The following is a 26,866-nucleotide window of genomic DNA, read 5'->3' as shown; positions in this document are numbered from 1 at the left end:
CTTGTAATGGGAGTCAGCAAATGCTTTGCATTTGGCTATTGCCCTTCTAGAATCTTTTCTCCTATGGTCATAAAAAAAAAAAAAAATGCCAGGGCATCAAAGAAACACTCACCAAGGCACCAAACCAACCATTTTCACAATCTTTGTCCTCACCAGGAAGAGGTTATTTTGATCAAAACCCTGCTCTCCAGAGACTTCTAGAGATGAACTGTCAAATTAATAGATCTCTGCAGAGACTCTGAGGTCCCCTTTTCTGGATCAGGATCATTTGAAAATGTTTCATCCTTCTTTCCCATTTAACCTCCTCCTCCGTTGAGCATTTTTACACATTTGGAAAAGAGCAGAGCCACATTAAAATAAGCCACACAGCATTGTTATTGACACTCACATTCCTTAAAAGCACTTTGTTCCACAGGAGGAAATGCTCTGAACCGCTGGTCAAGAGAACGTCTTCTTTTCCTCATTGGTTCTTTAAACACATCATCATCACCTAGAGATAAACAGAGATTATATAAAATTAAAGGTTTTGGGGTACAATATACTTGCCTGACCTCTATCAGTCCACAAACCCAATAATGTAAGAAGTCTCCTGCCAGCTCCTTATGCCTCACATCAGAAGCAGACACTGTTGGACCATTCCAGTCTGGTTCCTATTTCCCAGAGTCGTAGGACTTTGCAACTAACTCCAAAATGCAGCCAAATGTATCTCCTCAGAACATATGTTGAAATGAAATGAGGTTTAGAAATCCCGAGAAGCCAAAATGGCTGGATATTCTTCACTAAATGCCAACTGTGTACAGAGAAGCCTAAGATAGGACTAAATGTGTGGTGAAGAAAGGCCTCTGGGAGGTCTTTTCAAACTGGGAAAGAAATTGATCAGGGAGCAGAATGCAGAGGAATGAAGGGACACATGACCAGGGTAAATCACTTCTCTGTGACCATCTATAAGATGAGAGGGCTGACAAAAACACAAAATGTCACAGTGTGGGAGGGTGTTCTATCAGTGGATGGCCTTCAGAGGTTAAATTTGGGAGAATTTTCCCCCTTCCTCACTGAAAGTCATTAATAGCATCTTCCTTAGGTTAAAATTTTAAAAAGAATAAAAATCCCAAAGAAGCAAATCTTTGTAGTTCTCCAGAGATTTACTCACTTTAATGGTTTCCCTTGGTTATGAAGTGAAGGACTGGTAGGAGCCATAATCCTCAGGAAAGGTACAACCGAAACATTGTGTTTTGGATGAGTTTTAGAAAATACCTGCTGGCAGTATCCACCAGGTTAGAAAAGGGCCATAGGTGGGTCTTTGGAGTCAAGGTTATTGGAAATTATCCTAACCCAGTGCTCCTGGGATTAGTCTGTACCTTGGGAAATGGCCATGACATGAACCTGAAGAATTGATCCCTAAGAGTCATGGCACTACAAGCTCATGCAGGGGCATGAGGCCCCAAAACTGAGCATGACATTGGGAAGTCATCTTCCCTGAAGAACCTCAGAGGAGAAGTTTCACTTTGGGACCCAGGATAGCAGCCTGAGCAGAAGGCCCAACCTCCATTAGGCTCTAGACAGGTCTTCCAGATGGTTCAGCCAGTCTTTACCCTCAGTTCAGCCTTATGGCTTCCAGCACAAATCCTGCCATGTCCTGGAGCCAGCTCACACCCTATAAAGTATCACAGTGCAGTTGTATGCTGTGCCAAAGCCTGACTCTCTGCCTCCTCATGCTCATGCAGTGACAGGGAGTTGAAAGACCTTGTATTTCAGACTCTCTGTCTCAGACATTCTAATTTCTTTAATTGAGTTCAACTCAAAGAAATCATCATGGCTTAGTTTAAGGGCTGCATAGAATTAAATACCAAATTGCTGGCTCAGGGGTTGGAGCTGGAGAAGAAGCAGGAAAGAAAAGAATCTGCCACTCAGGCAACCCTAGGCCAGATACAGGCTGATGACTACTTTATTTAGTCCATGTTATAAAAGGTGCCTCAGGATTCCAGGATGTTTCTGTAACCTATGTGTGGACAGTGAAGGATGTTGGGCCTTGATCAACTTTGTAACTTAAGAACTCTTTTTTGTGAACAATATTTCCATAGTATCTTAGCCACATGTATGAAGCAAAGGATGGGTCCATGTATCCATGACCTTTATCTTGATTTTTGAAGCACTGGCAACTAATCTGATAAAAGATTGGAAGCTTATTTCTCAGCTGAAGCAAAGGCTAAGAAGTCAGATGAACAGCAGAGTTTTAAACTTTTTCTTCAAATTCTCAAATGAAAAACCATTTGGAAAGGAGAAAGTATTCTATCTGGAATTCAGACCATTCAAGCGTAGTCTTGCTATATAAATTGTAACTGGAATGAACTGGCCTGAACTGACCACATCTCTTCTCATTCCCTGTAACTGCTCAAGCACTCTTTCCTCTTTTCCAGTATTTTACACTGAAGCACCCAAGAAAAAGTCAGTAGGGGCAGGTGGGGGCAGTCTAAAGAAGTTAACCTAGTCTACCACTCCTGTTGCTTCTTGCTGCCACAGGTGTTGCTTTTGAAAATGCTTCCTCCAACAGCCCCACAGGCTCATTGTTGTCACGGTCATGGTGTGTGTGTGGGAGTGGGGGTTGTGGGTGGTGGTGGATCTCCTAAGCAAACTCTTTCAGCCCGACACTCAACCAAAGGCCCCAAAGTTGTGATTCTTTCATTTTATGTGCCCAGCCATGCCTCAGATGCTAGCCACCACCCCACTGACCCCAAAACCCTGGATCCCTGGTCCTTAAAGGATTTCACTCCTTGTGAGCGAGAAATTTTTTGTCTCAATTCTCAAAACACAAAGCATGTGATTTTCCCTGTTTTCTGCACATAGGGGTTGCTTTTCTGCATCCCCCAGGGAAGGCTCCCTCTTTGGTGCCAGGGGTCCTCCATCAGCCTTCTCGGGCCTCGCCCTCATTGGCTCCCAGAGCATTCACCCTATATCTCTCCTTCTAAGGAAAGCACCTGATATTATTCCAGGGGCCTTACCTTGCCCATTCCAAGAGAGACTACTCTCAGAAAATCCAAGATGGCTTTCTGGAACCTCATTTTAGAAGGGGGGTGGGAGAGTGCATACACATATAACTATTGATCAGAGTCCACTACATTATGAATAGGCTATTTTAGTTGTTGAAATAATTTATATTGGGGCACCTGAGTGGCTCAGTCTGCTTTGGCTCAGGGCATGATCACAGGGTCCTGGGATTGAGTCCTGCATCGGTCTCCTCAAAGGAAGCCTTCTTCTCCCTCTGCCTGTGTCTCTGACTCCCTCTGTGTATCTCTCATGAGTAAATAAATAAAATATTAAAAAAAAAGAATTTATATTCATTCAATATTAAACCATGTCATAAGAAAGCAGATTTTGATTAAAGAGGAAGAACACTAACTATAGTTCAGTACAGTCTCAACCCACTGGCCCTTTATTATATTATGGAACTATTTACTATAAGAACTATTTACTTCATCAGGCAATATTGCAGGGATGTTACCTGAATGTGGTCCCGGGCCCACAAAATCCTCCGTGTCTTCCATTTCCTGTTATGCAAATACCTGCTTTTGTCCACTTAGGAGAATCAGCCTAAAAATATATACAAAGTACAAGGGCAGAGGCAGGCATGGGGATAACAGCAGAAATTGTAAATATAAAAAGCAAAACAACAACAATGGTTAAATCTCTTCATGCTTTGTTTCCCCAACTAGATTCCAAGTTCTTAAAGGGCAGTAGCCTTTCTATCTTACCTTGAATTCCTCACAATGCATTGTATGCTACGTGTCATTTTAAACAGGATAAAAATCCATGCCTGACCCTTGGTTTTCAATAATAGTTATATCTATAGAACTTGAAACTGATATGAGATCTTCAAGACAACCCACACTGAAATAACAATAAACCTCTAGTGACCAGAACCATAAAGGTGAGATTATATGGCTTTTCTGCTTTGGGTGACATCAAGGCTTCAATTAAGTAAGCCTTGGGTTCAGTTATATTTAGTGCCAGCAGGTCTCCGCAAGAATCTGGAACATGGATGGGATATTTGATATTCCTAGGGTTCCCTGGAGTTGCTTGGGGAGCTACTGAGTGGGGAAGGAGTGATGGAATAAGTAGGTTCTCTGGATCTTTCCACTCCACTCCACTTCACCAAGGAAGACACCCCTACTTGGGTCTATAGTCAGCACCACAGCTTGGACATCCGCAGGATTAGGGAGTTGGGGGAAGAGAGGCACATCCAAAAGAGGTGTCAGATCCAGCCTGAATCCAGTCCACAGACAGACAGAGCTTGGGCATGGAGGGAGAACGGGGCCCATCAAGGCCCAGAACGGAGTGCACTGCACACACTGGGAAGGGATGGGCTATCCTGGAGCCTCTTTGTCCCTATGCATAGAGTTAGGCAACACAGGTGGGGAGCACCCAAGGTGCTTTCTCTCCCTGATTGACGTTGCTGTCCGGATCACTCAGCCATGTATTTCAAAAGCAGAGAGTCACTGGTCCTTCTGAAAAATGCAAAATCTCACCTGATCTGTCAACTGTCACTAGGCTCTAGGCTGTTAGAGTCAAAACAGCCTCTTATTCTTAGCTTGGCTGGTGGATATTAACTAGCCAAATGATTTCTGTACGTAGTGGGTGTTGGCTGGATGTGGTGGGAATCACTACTATGTGCAAAGTCCTGAGTGTTAGGTGGAGTTCCTCACTTCTCCATTCCTTATCTAGAGGCTCCCTCTCAGACCATCCCAAAATCCTTACAGTTCTCCAAGGCACGGTATTCTAATCCATGCAGTTTAGCATAGGCTGTTCTCTCTGTGTGGGGTACCCTTCTCCTCTCTTTCCCGGTGAATTCCTACTCTTTCATTGGGATTCTGTTTTAGCATTTCCTCTGTGAAACTGTCCTGATTCCCACTCATTCCCCTCTTGTGTTATCACTGTTCCAAGCATACCTGTTATAGTCCTTTCTTGCTCCTTCCTCCTTTCTGAACCATGAGTTATTTGAGGTCATATCTACATTTGTTTTCATGTTGCATTTCCATCAGGAAGTGCAATGACTGATAATAAATGCTGAATGAATGAATGAATGAATGAATGAATAAAATAATGGATGGGAGGCTTCTGATGATATTCTACACCATAGGATGCTTATTAGCCAAATTAGTTTTGTTTAAGTTTTTATTTAAACCAAATTAGTTTTTGATACAGTTAGAGTCTTAAAGAGTAAAGCAAAGAGTAGGAACAAAAGAACAAGTATGGAAATGAGGCAGTATCAACCATGAAGAGTGTCGGGAATGTTGAACTTGATAAAGGGATGATACAGGCAAAGGCAGAAGATGTGGAGAGGACTTCAGAGCAGTCTTCAACTACATGACCTTGGAGTTGCATATACAAGAGGGATGACACATGTTTTCTGAGGTCCCAAGAAAAGACCATTAGGTCCCTTAGGTAGAAGGTACCTGGAAGTATATTTTGGCTTAACATTCTCTAGTAGTTAGAGTTGTCCAAAATGCAATGAGCTCCCTTAGAAAGTAATGAATTTTCTGCCACTAAAGGTGTCTGAACTTATACTGGTATGACCACTTAACAATGGCATTGGACTAGATAATTTTAAGGCCTCCTCAAACCCCAAGATTCTCTATTACCAGCAAAGCTGGTAGTGGAAGTCATCTATGAGGTCACAAAACTTCATGAGAAACACAAGCAGCTCCTGATTTTTAATGCCAAGTTGGAAATACTAAAAAGCACATCAAAACCTAGATAAGATAGTAAATCAAAAAGGTATATAAGCTATAATGCGTACAAGTATAGTAACGCCTCTCAATAACTTTATTTTTTTAAGTAGGCTCTATGCCTAACATGGGGCTTGAACTCATGACCCAGAGATCAAGAGTCACATGCTCTACTGATAGAACGAGCCAGGCACCCCCCATCAGTAACTTTAGATACAGAACTAGGAATTACCCCTAAGGAAGAAAGTGATCTGTTGTTTTCTGAAGACAGCAGCTTAATGAGCCACAGTCACACAAAATGTTGGGTACCATATCATAGTGAGCACTGGAAACAAAGCAAAATATATGGTCCTCTCAATAGACAAATCCACTGTAGACCTCCAGGATAACTTGTGTTCTGGTAGCAAAAATCTAGGAAGAAATAGAGGAGTCAGATGAAGTCCGAAAGAACAAGTGTTACCACCATACAAACAGTGAGATTAAGACCCTTCAATCTGAGAGAGAAGTAGATTTAGAAAAGGAGGGTTCTCCAAATCCTGGGCACTGGTTTGGGCTTCCTTTAGGATCACAAGATTTCAGCTCATCTAACTTCACTTATGAAATCAACTGCACACAATGGCCATAGCAAAGGTTGTTCATGTGTAACTACCTGGGGTTAGCCCAGGCTTAGCTGCAGCAGTGGAGACACAGAACCATGAGTCTCCCAATGCAGGAGTATCTGTGGTACTAGGACATGAGTAAATGTGATCCCTAACTGAAATTTGGAGAAATTGGAAATTATTTGAATTGTGGTTGTGGTGAATTGGGCTTCCAACTCCTTCTGCCAATGTTCAAAGACTGGTAGGAAGGGACCATTTGATCAGGAAACTAAGACATTGTAAAGTGGGAAGGGATCACTAACAAAAAGGCTGAGAAAATAAAATGAAAGAAACACTGGGCACTTAAAAGGAAAGCTTATAAACAAATATATCAGTGGGGGATTGTATGGTGCAGAGACTCCGTCCATAGTCACTAAGCTGGACTAAGTGATGGTAGGAAGGGCAGTAAGCTGCCAGTCAGGTGTAGAAGGTACAGTTCTGGCTTTGTCACCAGTCAAAGGAACTGTGGGAGTTCATACAAGTCATTTTTATCACCCCAGGTCTTAGTTTTCCCATCTATGAATGAGAGATTGAACTAGTCCTTAAAATGCGAATATTCTCTGATTTAGTTGGATGCCAAAAGGATTAAAATTCTTAATTCAAAACGTCCCCTGCCTTTGTACCAGTGATTAGGGGTCCTGTGTAATCAAAAATAGCAAAACCAAGGTTTCCTGTAATTTTGGGTTTGCTTTCAGGAGCAAAGGACTCAGGGGTGCACAGTCCTTTCTCAAATTAAGTGGGGATCTACTTTACCCCAAGGAGAGGCAGTAATGGTGGTTGCATTTTGTGAAAGTTTGGCTGCTGTGGAGAAGCAATTGAAGAGTTCAAATTTATTGGTCACACAGGCAAGATTTTCACGTGTGGTTTATTTCACTGGTATTTCAGCTATGCGGTTAGCACTTAAGTTTTGATTTTAGTACTTATTTACATTCATGTGCACTGAGCTTAAGAATAGCATCTTTTAAATGAAACTCTCTGCATATTTAGCTAGATATGGGAAGGTTGCACAGAACGCATTTCCTGTTAAATGATTGTGACTTTTGACCGTTATTCTTGCTTCTCCCATTCTCCCTTTCTTCACTCTGTTTTCCTTGATGTCTTTTTTTTTCTTAAAGAAACATAACAGAGGTGCAATGCAATAGTTATTCCTTTGCTAGAACAGCCTCATATAGTGGAATTAAATAACGAATGCTCTTGAGCCCCTTCTTTTACAGATATGGATGTGGAGGCCCAGACACGGGAAGGAATTCATCCAAGGCCAGAGTGGCTGCAAGTTCAATGTTTGCTCCATTCCACCAAGCAGCCTCTCATGGATGCTATATAAATAAAGCCTTTGGAGCTTAAGTGTTGGACAATGGAGAGAAAGGCACTCACAAATGAGGGAGTCCTTCAAATACACGACAAAGGCATTTGGGGAACAAAGGCCATTGAGTAGAACTGAAGAGTAGTGGGATGCCTGGGTGGCTTGGTGGTTGAATGTCTAACTTCAGATCAGAGCGTGATCCCAAATGGGGCTCCCCGCAGGGAGCCTGCTTCTCCCTCTGCCTATGTCTCTGCTTCTCATTGTGTGTCTTTCATGAATAAATAAAATATTTTTAAAAAAACAGAACTGAAAAGTAGCTACTCCATAAAACTATACTTAGGACTCAAACTGAGGCAACTGACTGAACATTCATTCTTTAGTGTCCTCAGAAGTAAAACAAGCCTGTGTGTGTGTGTGTGTGTGTGTGTGTGAGAGAGAGAGAGAGAGAGAGAGAGAAAGAGAGAGAGAGAGAGATATGGGGTTGGGGGAGAGATTGAGTAATACACTTTCACTGCATTCCTTCTGTGTCGGATGTAGAATTGAATGTGCTTAAGAATCGCAAACATCCTGTTCTCTTCCCCTAGCTCTTCTCGTTAGCCAGAATCTCATCTCACCCTACCTTGCTTTGCACCATTAACCTTTGATAACATGATTCCTTGTTTTCCTTGCATTTCTGTCTCCTACCAACCCTCCCCCACCAAAGGAAGCACTAATAAGAAAAAAATAAAAATGCCCAGCCTAGCAAACTTCCTTTATGGGATATTTTGATCTTTAACTGGTTTATTCCCTACTTTTATTGAATATGGGAAGAACTTGGTCCCTAGAAAGCCTCAGGTAAGTATTTGTTGAAGAACTGCAGTGCATCTTTCAAATGTATCTTAGATGGCAAGATTAATAATGGCAGGAATTACATTCATTCATTCATTTATTCAAATATTTGTTGAGGGGGAATCCCTGGGTGGTTAAGCAGTTGAGCGTTTGCCTTCAGCCCAGGGTGTGATCCTGGAGTCTCATGATCTAGTCCCGCATCGGGCTTCCTGCATGGAGCCTGCTTCTCTCTCTGCCTGTGTCTCTGCCTCTCTCTCTCTGTGTCTCTCATGAATAAATAAATAAATTATTTATAAAAAAAAAAAACACAAATATTTGTCAAGTGTCTATTATGTGCCAGGCAATGTTCCTAGGTGTCAGGGATGCATCAGGGAACAAAATGGGGGAGGCATCTACACACACAGGGCTTACATTCCAAAATGTGAATGATGCAGTGGAAATTACTCAGGATTTGGAGTCAGAATGTCTGGATTTGTGGATCATGTTCCAGGACTACAATAACACTGTAACACTGAACAAATCACCTAACCTCAGTAAGCCTCAGTTCATCCAGGACTACAATAACACTGTAACACTGAACAAATCACCTAACCTCAGTAAGCCTCAGTTCATCCACATATAAAATGAGAGTGTGGGGCACCTTGGTGGTTTAGTCAGTTAAGCATCTGCCTTTGGCTCAAGTCATGATCGAGCTCACATCAGGCTCTGTGGGGAGTCTGCTTTTCCTTCTCTCTCTGTGAACACACATACACACTCTCTCTCAAATAAATAAAATCTTTAAAAAAATAAAAGTAACTGAAAATATAAAGAGATCTATATCAGGAGTTCATTGCGATGATTAAATGTGATATTGCATTATACAGTTGGTCTGTAGGCATTTAAGCATCTGTACAAATGTTATTTATTTTTAGAATATTTGGCAAGGATGGTTAAATTAGAAATTAATACTAGTATTCACCTGGGCCAAGTATATTTAGTTTTGAGGGTACATATGCCACCTTCACTGATAAAGTGACTCTACTCTTGTACACATTGATCAGTCACCTTGAGAGTTCTATCCCATTGTCCTTTAAGAGTCCTTGGTGAAGTTTTATCCTCCTCCCATAGGGAGGTGAGCTGGAGTATGAAATAAGGAGAAGGGGATTCTTAATACATTTATGGAATGCTGATGACATTTAGGATTGATGTCCTTTCTTTTTAAGTACCTTTAGTATTGGCAACATGTCCTAACCACTTTGTTGGACATTGCACTACTCTTCCAAACTAGGTATGTGCCAAAAAACCAATTTAAATACATTAGCTCAGAACCAAAAGTGAAACGAGGACCTTCGAATCCCCAAAGGATAAGATTTATATTTTCAGCATTAATACATGAGCTAATATGTGCAACATGAGAAATGCACCCCCCAGAAGTAGATATAGTAAAGGAGTTATTGGAATAACATGATTTTCTCCTTCCTTCCTCTCCCACCCTGGATGAATAAGTAAGCAAAGTAAGCAGATATTTTCATAATGTACTTTATCAGATTCTAACAGGATGAATTTGAATCCTCTCATACTGCTCCCCCAAGCTTGCCAAAGCTAGTGAGGAATAAGGTGACATTAATAGGGGTGCCTGGGTGGCTCAGTCAGTTAAGTGTCTGCCTTTGGCTCAGGTCATGATCTCAGGGTCCTGGGATTGAGCCCCCATGTCAGGCTCCCTGCTCCGCAGGGAGTCTGCTTCTCCCTCTGCCCCTCCCCCTCGCTCATGCAACTCTCTCTCTCAAAGAAATTAATAAAATTAATTAACTAATTAATAAAAATGACCTTAATACTACCCTTAATGATGACTGAAACTACTGGTTTGTTGTTGGTTTTTTTTTTCTTTTGGAAGGGAAGAATGATTAGTAACTTGCCTAATCACACACTTATGTAAAATTCAAGCTAAAACCTGATTGTCCAGATTCTAGTTCATTGGTCTTTGCATAGCCTCAAAATTCACTTAAACCAACCCGGAAGTGTAACTCACTTTCCTTAAGGAAAAAAAAAGCTTACTTTAAGACGATTAAGAGATGGAGGAGAAACAAGTCTTCCATATAGAAAAATTCCAAGTAATTTATGTAGATACTCTACCATCAAGGAAAGGGAGCATAATCCCCCACTCCTTAAGTGTGGGCTTTACAGAGTGATTCCCTTCCAAAGGGTACAGTATGGAAAGGAGGGGAGAAAAGTAACTTTACAGTAGTGAAGTGTGACAAACATGTCTCAGCCATGTGATGAAGGTCAGCATCAACAGTCATAGATCAAATGGTCTGTGTATCCCCTTGATGTGAGGTGATGAGAGTGGCACTTTAACTCTGTGATTTCCTCCCCCTAAACTCATCATTCCTATCTAATCATGAGAAAAACAGAAAAATTTCAATAGGGGTGAATCCTACAGAGTATCTTAACCTCAAAACTCTCAAGATCATCAAGAGCAAAGAAAGTCTGAGAAACTGTTACAGCCAAGAGGAGCCTAAGGAGACATGACGATTAAATGTAATATGGTGTCCTAGATGGGATCCTAGAACCCAAAAAGGACAGTAGGAAAGAAGTAAGAAAATCTTAAAAAAAAAAAAAAAAAAGGGAACTAAGAAAATCTGAATAATGTATAGCCCTTAGTTATTGCTATGAATATTGGTTCATTAATCAGGACAAATATACCATTCTGATGTAAGATTAGAGAGGAACTTGAGTGAGGCTTCTATGGGGACTCAGTACTATCTTCTCAATGTTTCTGTAAATCTGAAATCTATTTCTTAAAATCAACCAGATATTACAGCATAAATTACATAAGAGATACAACTATACAACTTACCAGATGTCACTTTTTCTGCTTCGGCTCTAGAGTCCACAGAGAAGATGGTTGCAGTTTCTTTGCCTTGGTATAGATACGTGGAACCAGCTGGGGTATATAGCCCTGTGTGGCCCCAGTCACAAACCACATTCACACAAGCAGAAGTGAAACTCACTTGCCATCCGAGGGCTATTTATGATGTTTTGTTCCTTCAGAAATTGATTCATGCTATTTCCCCCTCTCATTTAGACTTAAATTGCATGTGAATTGGGGATCTCACATCCTTCTCTGCCTTATTCTTATAAGCAGGTAGGTATTATTATTTTATTTTTCTTTCCAAATAAATTGCAGCATCCACCCTGCAGCATCCTTTCTTTGAAGGGGAAATTTATTTTGATGGATCTAACTTGTTGAGCAGATAGGGAAAATGCCCTAGTTCCAAGAGAGAAAACGCACAGGTTTCTCTACCCCCCAATACAAGACCACTTCATGAGATAGATGACATGAGATGGTAAAGATAAACTGACACTTGGTAGCAAAATCTTGAAGCTCACAAAAACCAAATCACATTGGATTGTTTGTAGAAAGTTCACAAAAACCAAATCACATTGGATTGTTTGTAGAATCATACCGTTTTAAAGAACTTTTTCTGGAACTTAAATTTTACATCCATATTTAAAAAAAGAAAAGAAAAGAAAAACAGGGGTAACTGGATGGCTCAGTTGGTTAGGCATCCGACTTTGATTTCGGCTTAGGTCATGATCTCAGAGTCATGAGATCGAGCCCTGCATCAGGCTCCTTGCTCAGCAGGAGTCTGCTAAGATTCTCTCCTTTCCTCTCCCTCTGCCGTTCCCCCTATACACTCTCTCTCTCTTTCTGTCTCTGTAAAAACAAACAAATAAATCTTTTAAAAAACCCAGAAACACAAATATTTTTTAAATGCTGTCCGATGGAGAAGAAAGTAGAACCTATTCTATTTTGCTGTTTGGCAATCCAAACAATCACATCAAGTACAGGGAAAAAGCAATTTTTTTTAACCTTTAGCTTCAGGTTGTGTTTGACCTTCAAAGGCAGACTCCATCATTACTAGGATAGCTCTCAGAAACTGTGGGTATGTTTTAATCCAAAGTGGGGATTCAGAAAGCAAAGAGGTTAAAAAGAATTAGAGATAAATATTTAAACTGTAATCTTAAAAATTGCTTTGAACTTTTAGCAAGATGGTATGCCTCCTCCATAAGAAAACTATAGAAACACCAGTATAAAGTTCAAAGCAAAGAAAATCAACTTGAATACCATCATTAGTCTTGGATCTCATGTTTCTGGGCAAAATCACCTTATTGTATTCATGTGACACATGCTTAGCTCTCCCCCTACTGGCTGTTTCTTTGCTTTAATAGTTAACTGTATTTTAAATCAGAGGTACTACTAAAGTACCTAATAACTAAAATTAATTTTGATCACTTTTAAAGCTGCTTGGGTTCTTTATGGTGGTCCTTCATACCTATTATTGGACACTGAATGCTGGGTCTGTTAAAAGTTTGGGAAATCTACCAGGTTGCATTGTTTTCTTTTTTTTTTTTTTTAAGATTTTAAAAAATTTATTCATTTGAGAGAAGGGGAACACAGTAGGAGGAGAGGCAGAGGGAGAGAAGGAGAAGCAGACTTCTCATGAGCAGGGAGCCTTATGTGAGGCTGGATCCCAGGACCCTGGGATCATGACCGTAGCTGAAGGCAGATGCTTAACCAACTGAGCCACCCACGTGCCCCTACCAGGCTGCATTTTCATTGAATTCACTGGAAACACTGAAGCAATTGAAAGAAAACTTCCACAGAGCCCCACCATCACACCAAGCATCTATGAGAATCTGCACTTGTGTACTCTGCTTTCCAGCCTGTTGATAGAGGAACTATCCATATACCCATCAAAAGCAAATCCCTTCCCCTGTGCACCTTATTTCATCCCCTCTCTCCAACTGCAGGACTAGGAAGATTATCTTCTTATAAGTCATCAAATTTTCACTCTCCATTGGATTATTCCCATTGACATAAAAACTGGCTGTTATTTATTACTGTCTCATTTTAAAGATTTTATTTACTTATTTGTGAGAGATTTTATTTATTTGAGAGAGAGAATGAGTAGGGGGAGGGGGAAAGGGAGAAGGACCAACAGACTCTCTGCTGAGCAGGGAGCCGGACATGGGGCTAGATTCCAGGATCCTGAGATCATGACCTGAGCTGAAGTTAGATGCTTAACTGACTGAGCCACCTAGGTGCCCCTTTATTATTTTAATAACCACTTTCTTTGACATCATTTTCCCTGCCAGCTACCACCCCATTTCTCTGTACCTCTTGAGGGTAAAATCTCAAGAGTTGTCTAAACTCACTGTCTCAAATTCCTCTCCTGTCAATCTATCATAAACCTTCTCTAGTCAAGCCTTCACATCTACAGTTTCATAAAACTGTTGTTGTCAAAGTCCCCAATGATCTTAGTCAATTTTCTTTTTTTTCTTTTTGTATATTGGAGTTCGATTTGCCAACATATAGTATAACACCCAGTGCTCATCCTGCCAAGTGCCCCCCGCAGTGCCCGTCACCCAGTCACCCCATCCCCCTGCCCACTCCCCTTCCACCACCCCTTGTTTGTTTCCCAGAGTTAGGAGTCTCTCATGTTCCGTCACCCTCACTGATATTTCCCACTTATTTTCTCTCCTTTACCCTTTATTCCCTTTCACTACTTTTTATATTCCTCGCATGAATGAGACCATATAATGTTTGTCCTTCTCCGATTGACTTACTTCACTCAGTATAATACCCTCCAGTTCCATCCATGTTGAAGCAAATGGTGGGTATTTGTCATTTCTAATGGCTGAGGAATATTCCATTGTATACATAGACCACATCTTCTTTATCCATTCATCTTTCGATGGACACCGAGGCTCCTTCCACAGTTTGGCTATTGTGGACATTGCTGCTATAAACATCGGGGTGCAGGTGTCCCGGTGTTTCACTGCATCTGTATCTTTGGGGTAAATCCCGAGCAGTGCAATTGCTGGGTCATAGGGCAGATCTATTTTTAACTTTTTGAGGAACCTCCACACAGTTTTCCAGAGTGGCTGCACCAGTTCACATTCCCACCAACAGTGCAAGAGGCTTCCCCTTCCTCCATATCCTCTCCAACATTTGTTGTTTCCTGTCTTGTTAATTTTTACCATTCTCACTTTTCAACCCTCATCTGCCTTGACCCTTCAACAGCAGTATTTGATCCAGTGGATCACTCCCTCCTCCTTAACGTACTTTTGCTTCTTTCCCAGGTAACCACAACTCTCTTAGTTTTCTTCGCACCTCTTGGGGGGCACCTCCTCAGCTTCCTTTGCTGGTTATTCCTCTTCTCCTCAACCTGCTAAAAATAGAACACACCCAAAGCTTGGTCTTTTAGTCTCTTCTTTCTTTTTCCACACTTATCCTGTTTCATAGCTTTAAATTTCACCTATGCACCTGTAACTCTCATTTGGTATCTCTAGCCTGAACCTTTTTCATGGCTTACTGCTCACTAGGCATCCCAAACGTGGCATGTCTGGATTGACCTCCTCCCCCACCTCCCTCTGCAAAACCCCACTCTGCCTACAAGCTTCTCCATCTCAGCTAATGGCAACTACATGGTTCCAGTCCCTATGTCCAAAAGCTTCAGTGTCACCTTTGATGTTGATGACTTTCTTTTACTCATATCCCACATCTGGTCTGTCGAGAAAGCTTGTTGAAATCTTCAATGTATTTTCAGAATCTGAGCACTTCTCATCACCTCCACAGCTTATTATCTTGATTCAAGTTATAATCATTTCTGGGCTCATTCAGGAGTTCTCAAACTCTGCTGTGCAGTGGAATCCCCAAAGATCTTTAAAACATGACTGGCTCCCACCCCTTGATATTTTTATTTAATTGGTATGGGATGTGATCTGCGCTCTGGGATTTTTCACTACTCTCTAGGTGATTCTAATGTGTAGCCAAGTTTGGGAATTTCAGCATAGATATGATAATAACCTAACTGATCTCTCTGCTTCCTCCCATCGCCACTTCCAAGTCTATTCCTAACACAGCAAATAGAGATAATTTTATATTATAAATCAGATCATAGCTCTGCTAAAAACTTTCCAATAGCTCCCCATGTCAACAAGAATAAAAGCCAAAGGTTTTACAATGGCCTACGTCTTTTTTTTATTTCTTTTTAAAAATATTTTATTTATTCACGAGAGACACAGAGAGAGAGGCTGAGGGAGAAGCAGGCTCCATGCAGGGAGCCCAATGCAGGACTCGAACTGCTGAGCCAGCCAGCCCTGGCCTGCAAGGTCTTATATAAACGGTTCTGTCCTTCACTCCACCCTGTCATTTCTCTGATCTCTATTACATGTTGCTCACTCAGTGCTCCATTGACAGCAGCTTTCTTACTTTCTTACTTACCAGGTATCCTCTTGCCCAAGGACCTTTGCACTACTGGTTCCCTTTACCTGAACTGCTCTTCCCCCTGATATCTGTATATAAAATATTAGCTCAAATATCACATTCTTGGGGCACTTGGGTGGATACAGTGGTTGAGAGTCTGCCTTTGGCTCAGGTTGTGATCCTGGGGTCCTGGGATCAAGTCCTGCATCCGGCTCCCTGCAGGGAGTCTGCTTCTCCCTCTGCCTGTGTCTCTGCCTCTCTCTGTGTGTCTCTTATGAATGGATAAATAGAATCTTTTTAAAAATCACTTTCTGAATAAGGTCCACCTTAACCTCTTTTTAAGTTACCACTGTACTATTCACTTATTCTCTTGTGTGAGGCAAAAGAGTGGTAAGGCGCATGACAGAGACTTCGGATAAGGAAGAGTGGGAAAAGAGCAGATGTGGAGTAAAAATAGAATTCTGATCTGGACACGTTGTTTGAGATGCCCAGATCTAGACACCCAGATGTAATCAGATGTCAAATGGGGAAGAAGTTGGGGCTGGACTACAAAAAAATGGGACCAGATAGGTGGTGTTTAAAGCTTTGGTACTCTGGGGATCACTCAGGGAGAGACGAGGCTGAGAAATGAACCCTACGGTACACCAGTATTTGGAGGTGAGGTAGAGAAAAAATAGAAGAAAACCCAAGAATGGGGGAGGGGGGGGGCGGGGGCCCTATCATGAAAGACTTTCAAGGAAGCTAACATGTCCATTGGTACCAGGATGACAGTAAGGACTGACAAATACGCCTGGATTTGGTCTGATGTAAAGTTGCAAAATTTGACCAGGATAGTTTTGGTGTCATGGTGGGGTCAAAGACTTGAAGTCAAAGCTTGATTCTAGCGGGAAGAAAATGACTGTATATGGCACCTATTCCTGTCTTTTTTTTTTTTAATGATTAATTTATTCATTTATTCATGACAGACAGAGAGAGAGAGAGAGAGAGAGAGAGAGGCAGAGACATAGGCAGAGGGAGAAGCAGGCTCCATGCTGTGTTCCTGTCTTTATGTTAACGAGAGTTTTAAATTTCTGGTCCGGGAGCAAAGATCATGGATGGATTTCAGGAAAAACGTTTCTCCCAAGTCCTGCCTCCAAACTCTGCAAGATTTCACGTGTGTGCTAGTTTTTCTGGAGGGCTCTCCATAGCGTCCATGATATTCGTGCCATTTATCTGAGACCAGGGTGATGAACTGGAGTCCAACAAAGCCTGCAACTCAGGCTGTTACTCGATTCCTGCACGGTCTCTTCCAGGCTCTGAATTTAGTTTCCAACAGACTAGAGGGCTCGTCCTCAGGCCATCTTCCTCTGGGTTTTCGGCCCAGCCTCCTTGGACTCAGCACACCCTGGGCTCCTTATTTAGAGACCATCCACATCCACACTTTTCACTTAGGCTTTCCGGACTAACCTCTATTCACAAGCATTGTCATACGCATCTACCATCCGGGTCGAGCTTCCCGACGCCCAAGTTGTCCTTTGCGTGGGTTCAGAGGGTCTCATCCTGCAGCCCTTAAACCCCAGGCGGGAACCTCCCGGGCTGCACGCTTTCCCCGCCTCCTGCAGCTCCGCCAGCGGCCACCGGGCGGGGGGCGGGGCGGGCCTCCGCGCCCGCCGTTTTGGGGGAACAGCTTTACGACACCTTGACCGTCATTTTACGACAGGCCGGGGTTGCTTTGTGGCTGTCACCTTTCCCCCGAGGTCAGGGTTGGTAGCTACGTCGCGTGTGGTGTGGTGGTTCCTACGACGGCCCGCGGAGAAATGAGGCAGAAGCGGAAAGGTACGGAAGGGAGGGGAGAGGAGGAGGGAGCGCGCGGAGAGGTAGGGAAGGGGCAGACACCTGGGCGGGCAGGTGCCTGACGCAGCTTTTCCCGCGGAAATCCTCTGCCTGAGCCAGTCGCCTTGCCACCTGCCATCGGTGTGTGTGTCGGCTCCAGCCCTTCTGGTTTGACCTGTTGCACTTTTTTTTTTTTTTTTTTTAAGATTTATTTATTTATTCACGAGAGACAGAGAGAGAGAGGCAGAGACACAGGCAGGGGGAGAAGCAGGCTCCGTTCAGGGAGCCTGATGTGGGATTCGATCCCGGGACCCTGGGATCACGCCCTGAGCCGGAGGCAGATGCTCCACTGCTGAGCCACCCAGGTGGCCCCTGTTGGGCCTTTTAAACCTGTCCTTACTCTCTTTCTTTTTTGGCAATCACGTGGTGTCTTTGGCATAGGTGGCAGGAAAAGCTTTATTCCGAGGTATACCGTCCAAGGAGTTAACGTGGTCAGTTGATTTAACGTGCTGTCGGGTCTCTTAATGTGCTAAATTTTGTTTTAGGGTAATTTCACTTGTTTTGTTTGTTTGTTTGAGTTTTGGTTTTTTTTTTTAAAGATCTGGGTTCAAAAAGGAAAAAACTCTTGAGTCCTTGGTTCTCTGTGGGACAGTTGTGTGGTTTTTCTCGTTTGTATTACCTCCTGACTTAGGATGGAGCGATTCCATCTTCCCGTTTTCAGCAGGATGGAGTCAGGTTTCAACTTATCTTCTCGCCAAAAAAAAAAAAAAAAAAAAAAGTTATCTTCTCGCAAGTTCTGAACTTATCTCTGTATATTCGATGTGAGCCGTCGGTCTAATAATGATTGATGGCCATGATAAGCATAGCTACTATTTGTTGATCCTTTGCTAATAATTTTTTTTTAAGATTTTATTTATTCATGAGACACACACAGAGAGAGAAGCAGAGACAAAGGCAGAGGGAGAAGTAGGCTCCATGCAGGGAGCCTGTGTGGGACTCGATCCTGGGACTCCAGGATCACGCCCAGGGCCCAAGGCAGGCACTAAACCACTGAGCCCCCCCAGGGATCCCCTTGCTAATAATTTTGAAGCCAGTATCATTTTCACTTTACAGATGAAGAAGCTGAGGTTCAAAGAGCTGTAAGTAACTTTGTCAGCCCAAAATTGTCCATAGGAAGGGGAAATATGGTCAGGCTGTCTGTGTGTACCCAAAAAAATACAATTAAAAAAAAAGTCTGCCTTTCATCACTATACCTCTGGGCATCAAGTGCTATTTCTTGGAACCACGGCTCCTGACGTACAAGTTACCTGCAGTTGTGTTGTGGCATCAAACCGCATGCCCCCCAGGTAGTCATCTCCTCCCTCTGCCTTGCTCTTCCTCGGACTGTCAGGCCAGATAGCTTTATGCTCTTCCCTTCACCTGTCAACAGCCCTGCCTCTTCAGATAATTTATTACCTATCATTTTGGCCACCATCCTCCTGATCCACCTTCATCAATAACTAATATTTGAAAGCACTTTGGCTTTCCTGTATGTTATTTCTGTTGATTCTTACAGTACTCTTGTCAAATGTGTATGTTTCATCCCAATTTGGCAGTCAAATGGGAAATGGGAATACAGAAGTAATTGATCTTCTCATTGTCACACAGCCAGTAGGGGTTGGGAACTAGGGGTGAGAGCCTTTTGTCCAAATGTTTCACTTGAAATCTCATGGGGTATTTATTTATTTATTTATTTATTTATTTATTTATTTATTTATTTTACATTGCTGCCTTTCAAGAGTTGTTTAATGTCAAATTATTTGTATTCTTTTCACCTTCTGAGTCATTTTTGTATCATTTTCTTTATTTTGTGTACTTTTCTTTAAACACTATTTTCATCTTTTTACTCCCAAATTGAGAATATAGTGTTCTCCACTCCATTTAAATGCCTTTGCCTAGTGTACCCTGTAATCTGTTCTTTATCGAACCTTGTCAGAAAAGAAAGCCTATATAGCCTATATTTTCTTGTTAGGCAACACTCTTTCAGAAAGATAAGTAATTCCTATACCTACCGTTGTTCCTTCTGGATTGCCCTCTGTTTTGCTTGTCCACTGTTCACTTTCTTTAAAGACCCCCATGCCATTTCCCTCATGAAGCCTTTTCTTACTAATTTGCATCTCTAATTAGTTTTTGATTTACTCAAGAGCTATACAAGTGGTTTTCAAATCTTTATTTTTATTACCTGAATCCTCTTTTCCTCTCCAAATTATTACATAGAGTTTCAATATATTAAATATGCAAAAGCCAAGCTGCTTTGGTTTAATGAAAAAAGAGACCCTCCCTTTCCTTCCTCTCCTCCCTCTCTCCCTTCTTCTAGCACCACCACCACCAACCGTACTTCTGTTACATGGTCCTTCAAGTGCCTTTTTGGAACTCTAGAGTACTGAATTACATGGTTTGGAAAGCTTTTAGCCTTTGATTATAATAGACCTTTTTCTCCCGTTAATTTTTAACATCTGTAAAAGGGGCTAACAATAACTACTTTATAGTGTTTTGAGGTTTCAAATGAGATAAAGTAAATGAAAGGGTCTCATAACTGCCAGGCTTTCTCACCTAGACTTCTCTATGATGATTCCATCATCTTTGCATGCTAGCTTTCTCTACAGGCTGGAAGTATACTTGCTGGCAATTCCCAAGCCACAGTCTCATGGCTTTTATCACTGGTGAGATACTGGCATTTTTTCCCTTGAGGAAAGAGCTCAGATTGGCCTGAGTTGGGTAGGTGCCCATCCTTGAACCAATCTACTGTAATTGGGATGGGGTCATGTAAGAACATGTCAGCTTCTGCTTGTCAAGTCAGCCTCAGTTGCCAGAAAGTTGTGATGGTGGACAGTCTATATCTTTGTGATGCATTAAGATCTTTAGACAACCGGGATCCCTGGGTGGCGCAGCGGTTTGGCGCTTGCCTTTGGCTCGGGGCGCGATCCTGGAGACCCGGGATCGAGTCCCACGTCGGGCTCCTGGTGCATGGAGCCTGCTTCTCTCTCTGCCTGTGTCTCTGCCTCTCTCTCTCTCTCTGACTATCATAAAAAAAAAAAAAAAAAAACTTTAAAAAAAAAAAAGATCTTTAGACAACCAACATTGCTTGTATTACAAAGTAGTATTGTGTTGCTTTGTAGTATTACTTCTGTGGATACCTGGATTTGAGTTTCAACTTTACCCCTTTATGGCATTTTTATGGGACAAGCAAATATTTCTGCTCTATCCACTGCATTCTGAGAGTAATTATAATTCTGGAAATAAAGGGAAGCTATTTTAACCAATTTGGTGCTTTCTGGTACAATTAGATTCTTTCTGTATTCTTTCCTGTATCTATCATTCTTGACAGCATGTTGCTTCTAAAGTGAGTTCTTCTCATGTATAGGTGAGGCTAGGTTTGTTTTAATTAAAGATACAAAAATATAATCAAACTATAAACAGTAGGAGTTTGGTGTCTTGCAAACTTGACCTATTCATCTGGGATGGTTGGGATAATTTTGGAAGAAAAAAATAAAAAACTTCATGGAGTAATGTGACTTTTTACATTGTTAAATATGATCTTTCCAGGAGATCTCAGCCCTGCTGAGCTAATGATGCTGACCATAGGAGATGTTATTAAACAACTAATTGAAGCCCACGAACAGGGGAAGGACATCGATCTGAATAAGTAAGTGGATCTATAAAAAAAAAAGAAGGCAATCCTGTTCTTAGGTGGTAGATCTTTTTAATGAAATTATCAAATACTATGTTTTCTGTCTCACGTTTTGTATTTTAATTGAGAATTTAGCTTTCTGCTCTGCCCTGTCACTCATTTATGGCAAAATTCTCTCATGGCCTAATAGTACTAAGAGCTTCTAATATTAATTTGACATTTACTATGTCCCAGTCACTGTTAGTAGTGCATTGTCTTAGCTCAGTTGGTCATTTCAAAACCTGTGTGAGTTAGGTACTTATATCACCCTCATTTGACAGGTGGGTAATTTAGACAGAGAAAGATTAAGTAATTTGTCCAAGAGTAAGGAACTGGTAGTTGGCAGAACTGGGATTTAGAATTAGATCATCTGTCTCAGAGCCCATGTTATCTCCTGTGCTACATCACTTCACATCTTTGTTCCTCCCTATTGTCTCAGAAGAAGCAGTAGCTCTCTCAGGAAAAACCCTACCATTGGGGTCCTTGATCTAATCCAACCCTTTGCTACTTTACAGCGCCTTTGACTTGTTCATCTGTTTCCTTTCCGCAGTTATGTTCAGCTTTGACTTTGCTAAATCCTCAGTTAGGATTTCATCTCCGCATCTTTTGTTTTCATTTGATAGTCACTATGTAGATCTGTTCTAATGAAATAGTTTTCTCCCCACTCCCAGGTAGGTCATCAGTGATCTAATCACCAGTGTGGGCTTTTTTTAGACTATTTCCTGTTGCTAGAGATACGGCAGTGTTTTATCACTTCCTTGGAATATTGTGCTTAATGAAGTTTTGCTAACGGAATAAATAAGTAACTATCTTGACTGTGGAGTTATGTTTTGCTGATTTTTCTACCCTTTGATGATTTTCTGTCATTGATGGCTATGCCCCTAATTATACAAGTCTTTTATTTATAGTGAACATTTCTACTTCCTGTATATTTTTGTCAGTCTCTTTAATTTATCTCAAGTTTATGCTCCATCTTCCTTAAAACCAGCCTCTACGCAGATGTCCTCTTTGCTTAATTGTGTTAACCTTCACCTAGGCTTGAAACTCTTTTGTCCTCTTCAAATTGTTCTTGTTAGGTCCAATTAGTATTTAAGTTTTACTTACTCTCTTTTCATTATGACTGTCACTTTCATTTCCACAACCAACTCCCAAATCCATCCCTTTGTAAACTTGATTCTAGACTACTGCAGTAGCTTGTGCTTTAGCCTCTTTTTTTATCTCTTACAGGTTAATTGTTCCTCGTCTCATCTTTTATCATGTTATTTCCCTGTACAGGAAAGTTCAGTATGTCCTCAGCACTTAAGAAATTGAATACAGACTCCTCAGCTCATTATGTAAAGCCTCTGGGTCTGGCTTCAGCTTTCGCAACTTTTTAAACTTCTGTACCTTTACGTTGGAAGTCTCCTGCTTTCTGTCAAGTCTACCCCTATATCTTTAAATATGTGCATTCCTGTTTTTGCATCTTCACATAAGCCAGCCTGTTTGCTTTCAGTGGCATCTCCATGTCTGCCTGAAGCCAACTCTTTTCTGTAACTATTTCCCCAGCACACACTGAGTTCCTCTCTTGAACTCTGGACACATTCATTATTATATGGGTGTTTTATCACATGTGTTTTTATCATTTAACATTTTTTTTTGTGAATGCCTATCTGAAAACATGCAGACATAGAACATGAAACAACTCTGCCTTATACCTTCTGGCATAAGTACTTGGGTAGTCTCTTTACAAATCAGATACTGGGTTAACATTTTTTGAAAATGATACAAATACCTCACAATATTTTTAGGTGGATTAAAATGAGAAATTAAGGTGACTGTTAGGATTTGCTAAGCAGTCAAGAAATGAGAAACCAATAAAGTTACAGAGAAAAGCAAGGACCTATTTAATTGGGCTGAAGGTTATTTCTGGGGATTAGAGATAGAATTACAATCAGGAAGGGATAAATGGGTCTTCTGAAGTGCTGATCATATTCTATTCCTTGGAGTGTACATGTGTTTCCTTCATAAATGTTAAAGTACATTTACACGTTTTATGTTCTGTTTTTTATGTAGCTACTATTTTATATTAAAACAAGTTTTAAAACACTTCTAAAAAATTTATAATTCATTTACTATTTGGTTCTGCACACCTTTCCTTTAAATTATTTTTTGTTTGTTTGCCTGCTCTAAGACACACAACTAGGCATGATACCTGCTATCCACCCACCCAGGAGACATTTCGCAATGTTAAGAGACATTTTTAGTTAACAATGGGAAGTGGGGTGCTGGTGGGTACCAATGAAGCTGCTAAACATCCTATAGTATAGTAAATAGTCCCTCACAACAGAATTAATCCCAGATGGTATAGTGTTGAGGTTGAGAAAAGGGTAGAACCCTCTGAAGCTACTGTACTATTTTGAATGAGACCTACCTTGTGTCACTGTCCTGGGACCGTTCCCTATAGTCATCTTGTTTTCTTTTCTTGTACTCCAGGGTAAGAAGAAGTCACTGCTGCATTTTCCTGATTTTCTTCTATTTTTCTGATACTCACAAATGTTAAAGCCACTGTTGTCATCTGGTGAAAGGATAGGGGAGTGACAGAAGTTGATGATGTTTATAAGTCATTCTTTTGATAGTATGCTTGAAATATTATGATCTTGATAATGCTAGGTACTTTATTTTCAGGGTGAAAACCAGGACAGCTGCCAAATATGGCCTCTCAGCACAGCCCCGCCTAGTGGATATCATCGCTGCAGTCCCACCTCAGTATCGAAAGGTCTTAGTCCCCAAGTTAAAGGCAAAACCCATCAGAACTGCCAGTGGGGTGAGTAATTTGATTCATGAAATACTGTGTTTCTGTTCTGCCAGAAATCTTTGCTTGCATGTGTAACACCCAGGTGGTGAGGTGGAAGTAGGGGAGTCAGTTTAATAAAATCCATTATATTATGATATGTGCTGTAGTAGAGACATGTGTAGAATAAGGTCATAGTGAGGAAAAACAATCATTGTACTTGAAGGAGTAGATGATGTTTTGATGTCCTTGAAAGTGTAAGTTGAGGCTTAGTGATTATCACATTGTTGGCCATTTTATGCAAGTGACTTTTACTTTATTTTTAAAAGATTTTGCTTATTTATCTGAGAGAGAGCATACTTGTACATGTATGCATGCGTGCGCATGAGCAGAGGGAGGGATAGAGGGAGAAGGAGAGAGACCGTGCTGAGTACAGAGCCCAGTGCTGGGCCTAATCTCATGACCCCAATTTCATGAGCTGAAATCAAGAGTAGGAAACTCAACTGACTGAGCCAGCCAGGTGCCGCTTGTACTCTTAAAAGGTAATTAATGGTACAAAGTCATTCTGTATATGGTATTTGTGAAGCAGCTTTCCCTAAAAGAGACTAGGGAAAGCCCAAGAGAAAGTGTGGCACTTGTTTTACATATAAATGACGCCCATATAAGCAGAGCAGGCTTGAAGAGCAATGGGAGCAAGGGCAGAAGGAACTAAGGCACAGAGGCAGAGATGTTGTAAGAGGCACGATTTGTTCAGGGAACAATGAGTACCTCAGACCGCCTGGAGTTGATAATTCATTTGAGAAAGCAGCAGGACATTAGATTGAAGAGTTAGTTTGGGATCACCTTGCAAAAGATCTTAAATGTCCTGCAAAGGACCTGAGTAATAGGAAACTCTTAAAGATACTTGAGAAGGAGAGTGATATGAACAAAATGGATTTTTCAGAAAATTAATTTGGATACAAGATGTAGAGTAGCGTGGAACCAAGAAGACCAGTTAGGATACTCTTGGTTTGATCTAAGTGTGAAATGTATTAAGAGCTGGAATTAGGGTAGGGGCTCTAGGATAAGAAGGATGACTGTGAAAGATAGGATTTGAACCCTCATAAAACTTGGTACCTATAATTGAATTGTGTATTTCTTATATGATCATAGAAATTCAATCTGTTATTTGGATGGGAGTATTATACTTGTGGTAATTACAGTTTATGTTGACTTGTTTGGTGGCTTTTATCTCCTGGATCATACTGGATTTGTGGCTAATTAAACCCTAAAACTTTTTTATACAATTCATTTTTATCACCAATCATGGTCTCTTCTTTGTACTTACGTGTTTTTTGTTTTATTTATTTGTACCTCGTATAAAAGATTCTTTAAGAGAAACTAATACAGTTGAACAACATGGGTTTGAACTTCATGGGTCCACTTACCGGCAGATTTTTTTCCCAATAAATACAGCATTATAGATTTATTTTCTTTATGATTTTCAGCTTACTTTATTGTAAGAATACAGTTTATAATATCTATAAATTACAAAATATGTATTAATTGATGGTTTCTGTTACCAGTAAGGCTTCTCAACAGTAGGCTGTGAAAGTAATTAGGTTTCTGGGGAGTCAAAAGTTATATTCAGATTTTCAACTGAGTTGAGGGGTTGTCACCACTAACCTCTGCTTTGTTCAAGTGCCAACTATAGTTTCAAACCCTTCACTTCCCATTTTTCCCCTCAGAGTAACCACTTTTAACTCTTAGCTGATTTCTTGGCGTTTCCTTCCATTATCCCGAAATAACACGCTCTGTAGATACAGTCTTGAATTTTTAGTTTTCAGCATTATGTATGAGCTTGCCACTATGGAAGACAAAGATTTATCAACCTTTCAGTCTGAATAATAAACCAGGCTTCCATGACACCATTCTCTCTCCTTCTCCTACCTCTGATTCTTTCTTCTCTTTCTTTGAGATCTGTTCCTATTTTGCTTTCCTCTAAAAAGTGATTTTTTTTGTGGTCCTGGGTCCGCTGTTTTTAGTACCATACATGCCTTCTTTGGTGATTTCATCCATTGACATTTCTAAATATTGTTATATGCTGACTTCCAGCTCTGACCACTCCCCAAACATCAGGCTTTGGTCAAAGTACCTGATAAACATCTCTCCTTTGACTGCCTATATACCCTCATGTATAACATAACCAAAACTAACCTCAAACTTGCTCATTTATTTTTCTTGTCCGTCTTAGTTCATGGTACCTCTGTACACTCAGTTTCTAAAAGATGTGAAATGCATTGTCCATTCCTACCACACATTCCTAGGAATGTTTTGGCCTTCATTATTTCATGTTCAGACTATTTCAGTTATTTCCTAACTAGTCTACGTTTCATACCTGCACCAAATCCATCTTTGACAATATCACCAGAGTGAACTATTAAAAATATCAGAAGTACAGGGAGAGGTTGGATGATGGCAGAGAAAGAGAACCCTAGGCTCACCTCATCCCATGAATACAACTAGATAACTATCACATCATCCTAAATACCCCAGTAATTGACCGGAAGAATTACAGAACAAACTATACAACTAAAGGTAGAGAGTGGGCCACATAGGAAGTGCAGAGATGGGTTTTGAGAGAGAAAGAGATCATGGCCACTGTGGTGGGGAGAGAGCCCCAGTCACAGAGAAGGGTGAGAGACAGACTAACACTGTCATACCAGGGAGCCCACAGAGAGCCTTTACAGATAACTAGCATGAAAGATAGAGTGGCTAGAACGCAACAGCAGAACTGACACAGCACACACCAAGAGACTCCCCAAAGCACCAGGCCCTGGGGAGCAGGGAGC

At 41.1% G+C, this 26,866-nt stretch overlaps 2 protein-coding genes across 9 annotated transcripts in view; one reads left to right on the top strand and one right to left on the bottom strand.

The window, feature by feature from the left end:
- NUGGC (nuclear GTPase, germinal center associated) overlaps positions 1-17,429 on the bottom strand; it is a 54,467-nt gene extending 37,038 nt beyond the window's left edge. Inside the window, exons 1-4 of one of the 7 annotated variants that reach the window (XM_038573727.1) lie at positions 11,329-12,057; positions 5,956-6,134; positions 3,500-3,588; positions 389-490 (exon numbers count right to left, since the gene is read on the bottom strand). In XM_038573727.1, the coding sequence (XP_038429655.1) occupies positions 389-490; positions 3,500-3,542 (145 nt within the window). In that variant the 5' untranslated portion in view covers positions 3,543-3,588; positions 5,956-6,134; positions 11,329-12,057. Of the gene's footprint in view, positions 1-388; positions 491-3,499; positions 3,589-5,955; positions 6,135-11,328; positions 12,063-17,190 lie in introns of those variants that run through there. The other 6 variants (XR_005378624.1, XM_038573726.1, XM_038573728.1 and 3 more) reach the window with 6 other exon arrangements.
- The window catches only part of ELP3 (elongator acetyltransferase complex subunit 3), a 91,967-nt gene continuing 82,515 nt past the window's right edge, over positions 17,415-26,866 (top strand). For both annotated transcript variants that reach the window (XM_038573732.1, XM_038573731.1), the window contains exons 1-3: positions 17,415-17,559; positions 21,142-21,241; positions 23,930-24,068. In XM_038573732.1, the coding sequence (XP_038429660.1) occupies positions 17,541-17,559; positions 21,142-21,241; positions 23,930-24,068 (258 nt within the window). In that variant the 5' untranslated portion in view covers positions 17,415-17,540. The remainder of the gene's footprint in view (positions 17,560-21,141; positions 21,242-23,929; positions 24,069-26,866) is intronic.

This window comes from Canis lupus, chromosome 25 (assembly GCF_011100685.1).
Source record: "Canis lupus familiaris isolate Mischka breed German Shepherd chromosome 25, alternate assembly UU_Cfam_GSD_1.0, whole genome shotgun sequence".
Classification (NCBI taxonomy): Eukaryota; Metazoa; Chordata; class Mammalia; order Carnivora; family Canidae; genus Canis; species Canis lupus.
This window is presented reverse-complemented; position numbering and strand designations above follow the sequence as displayed.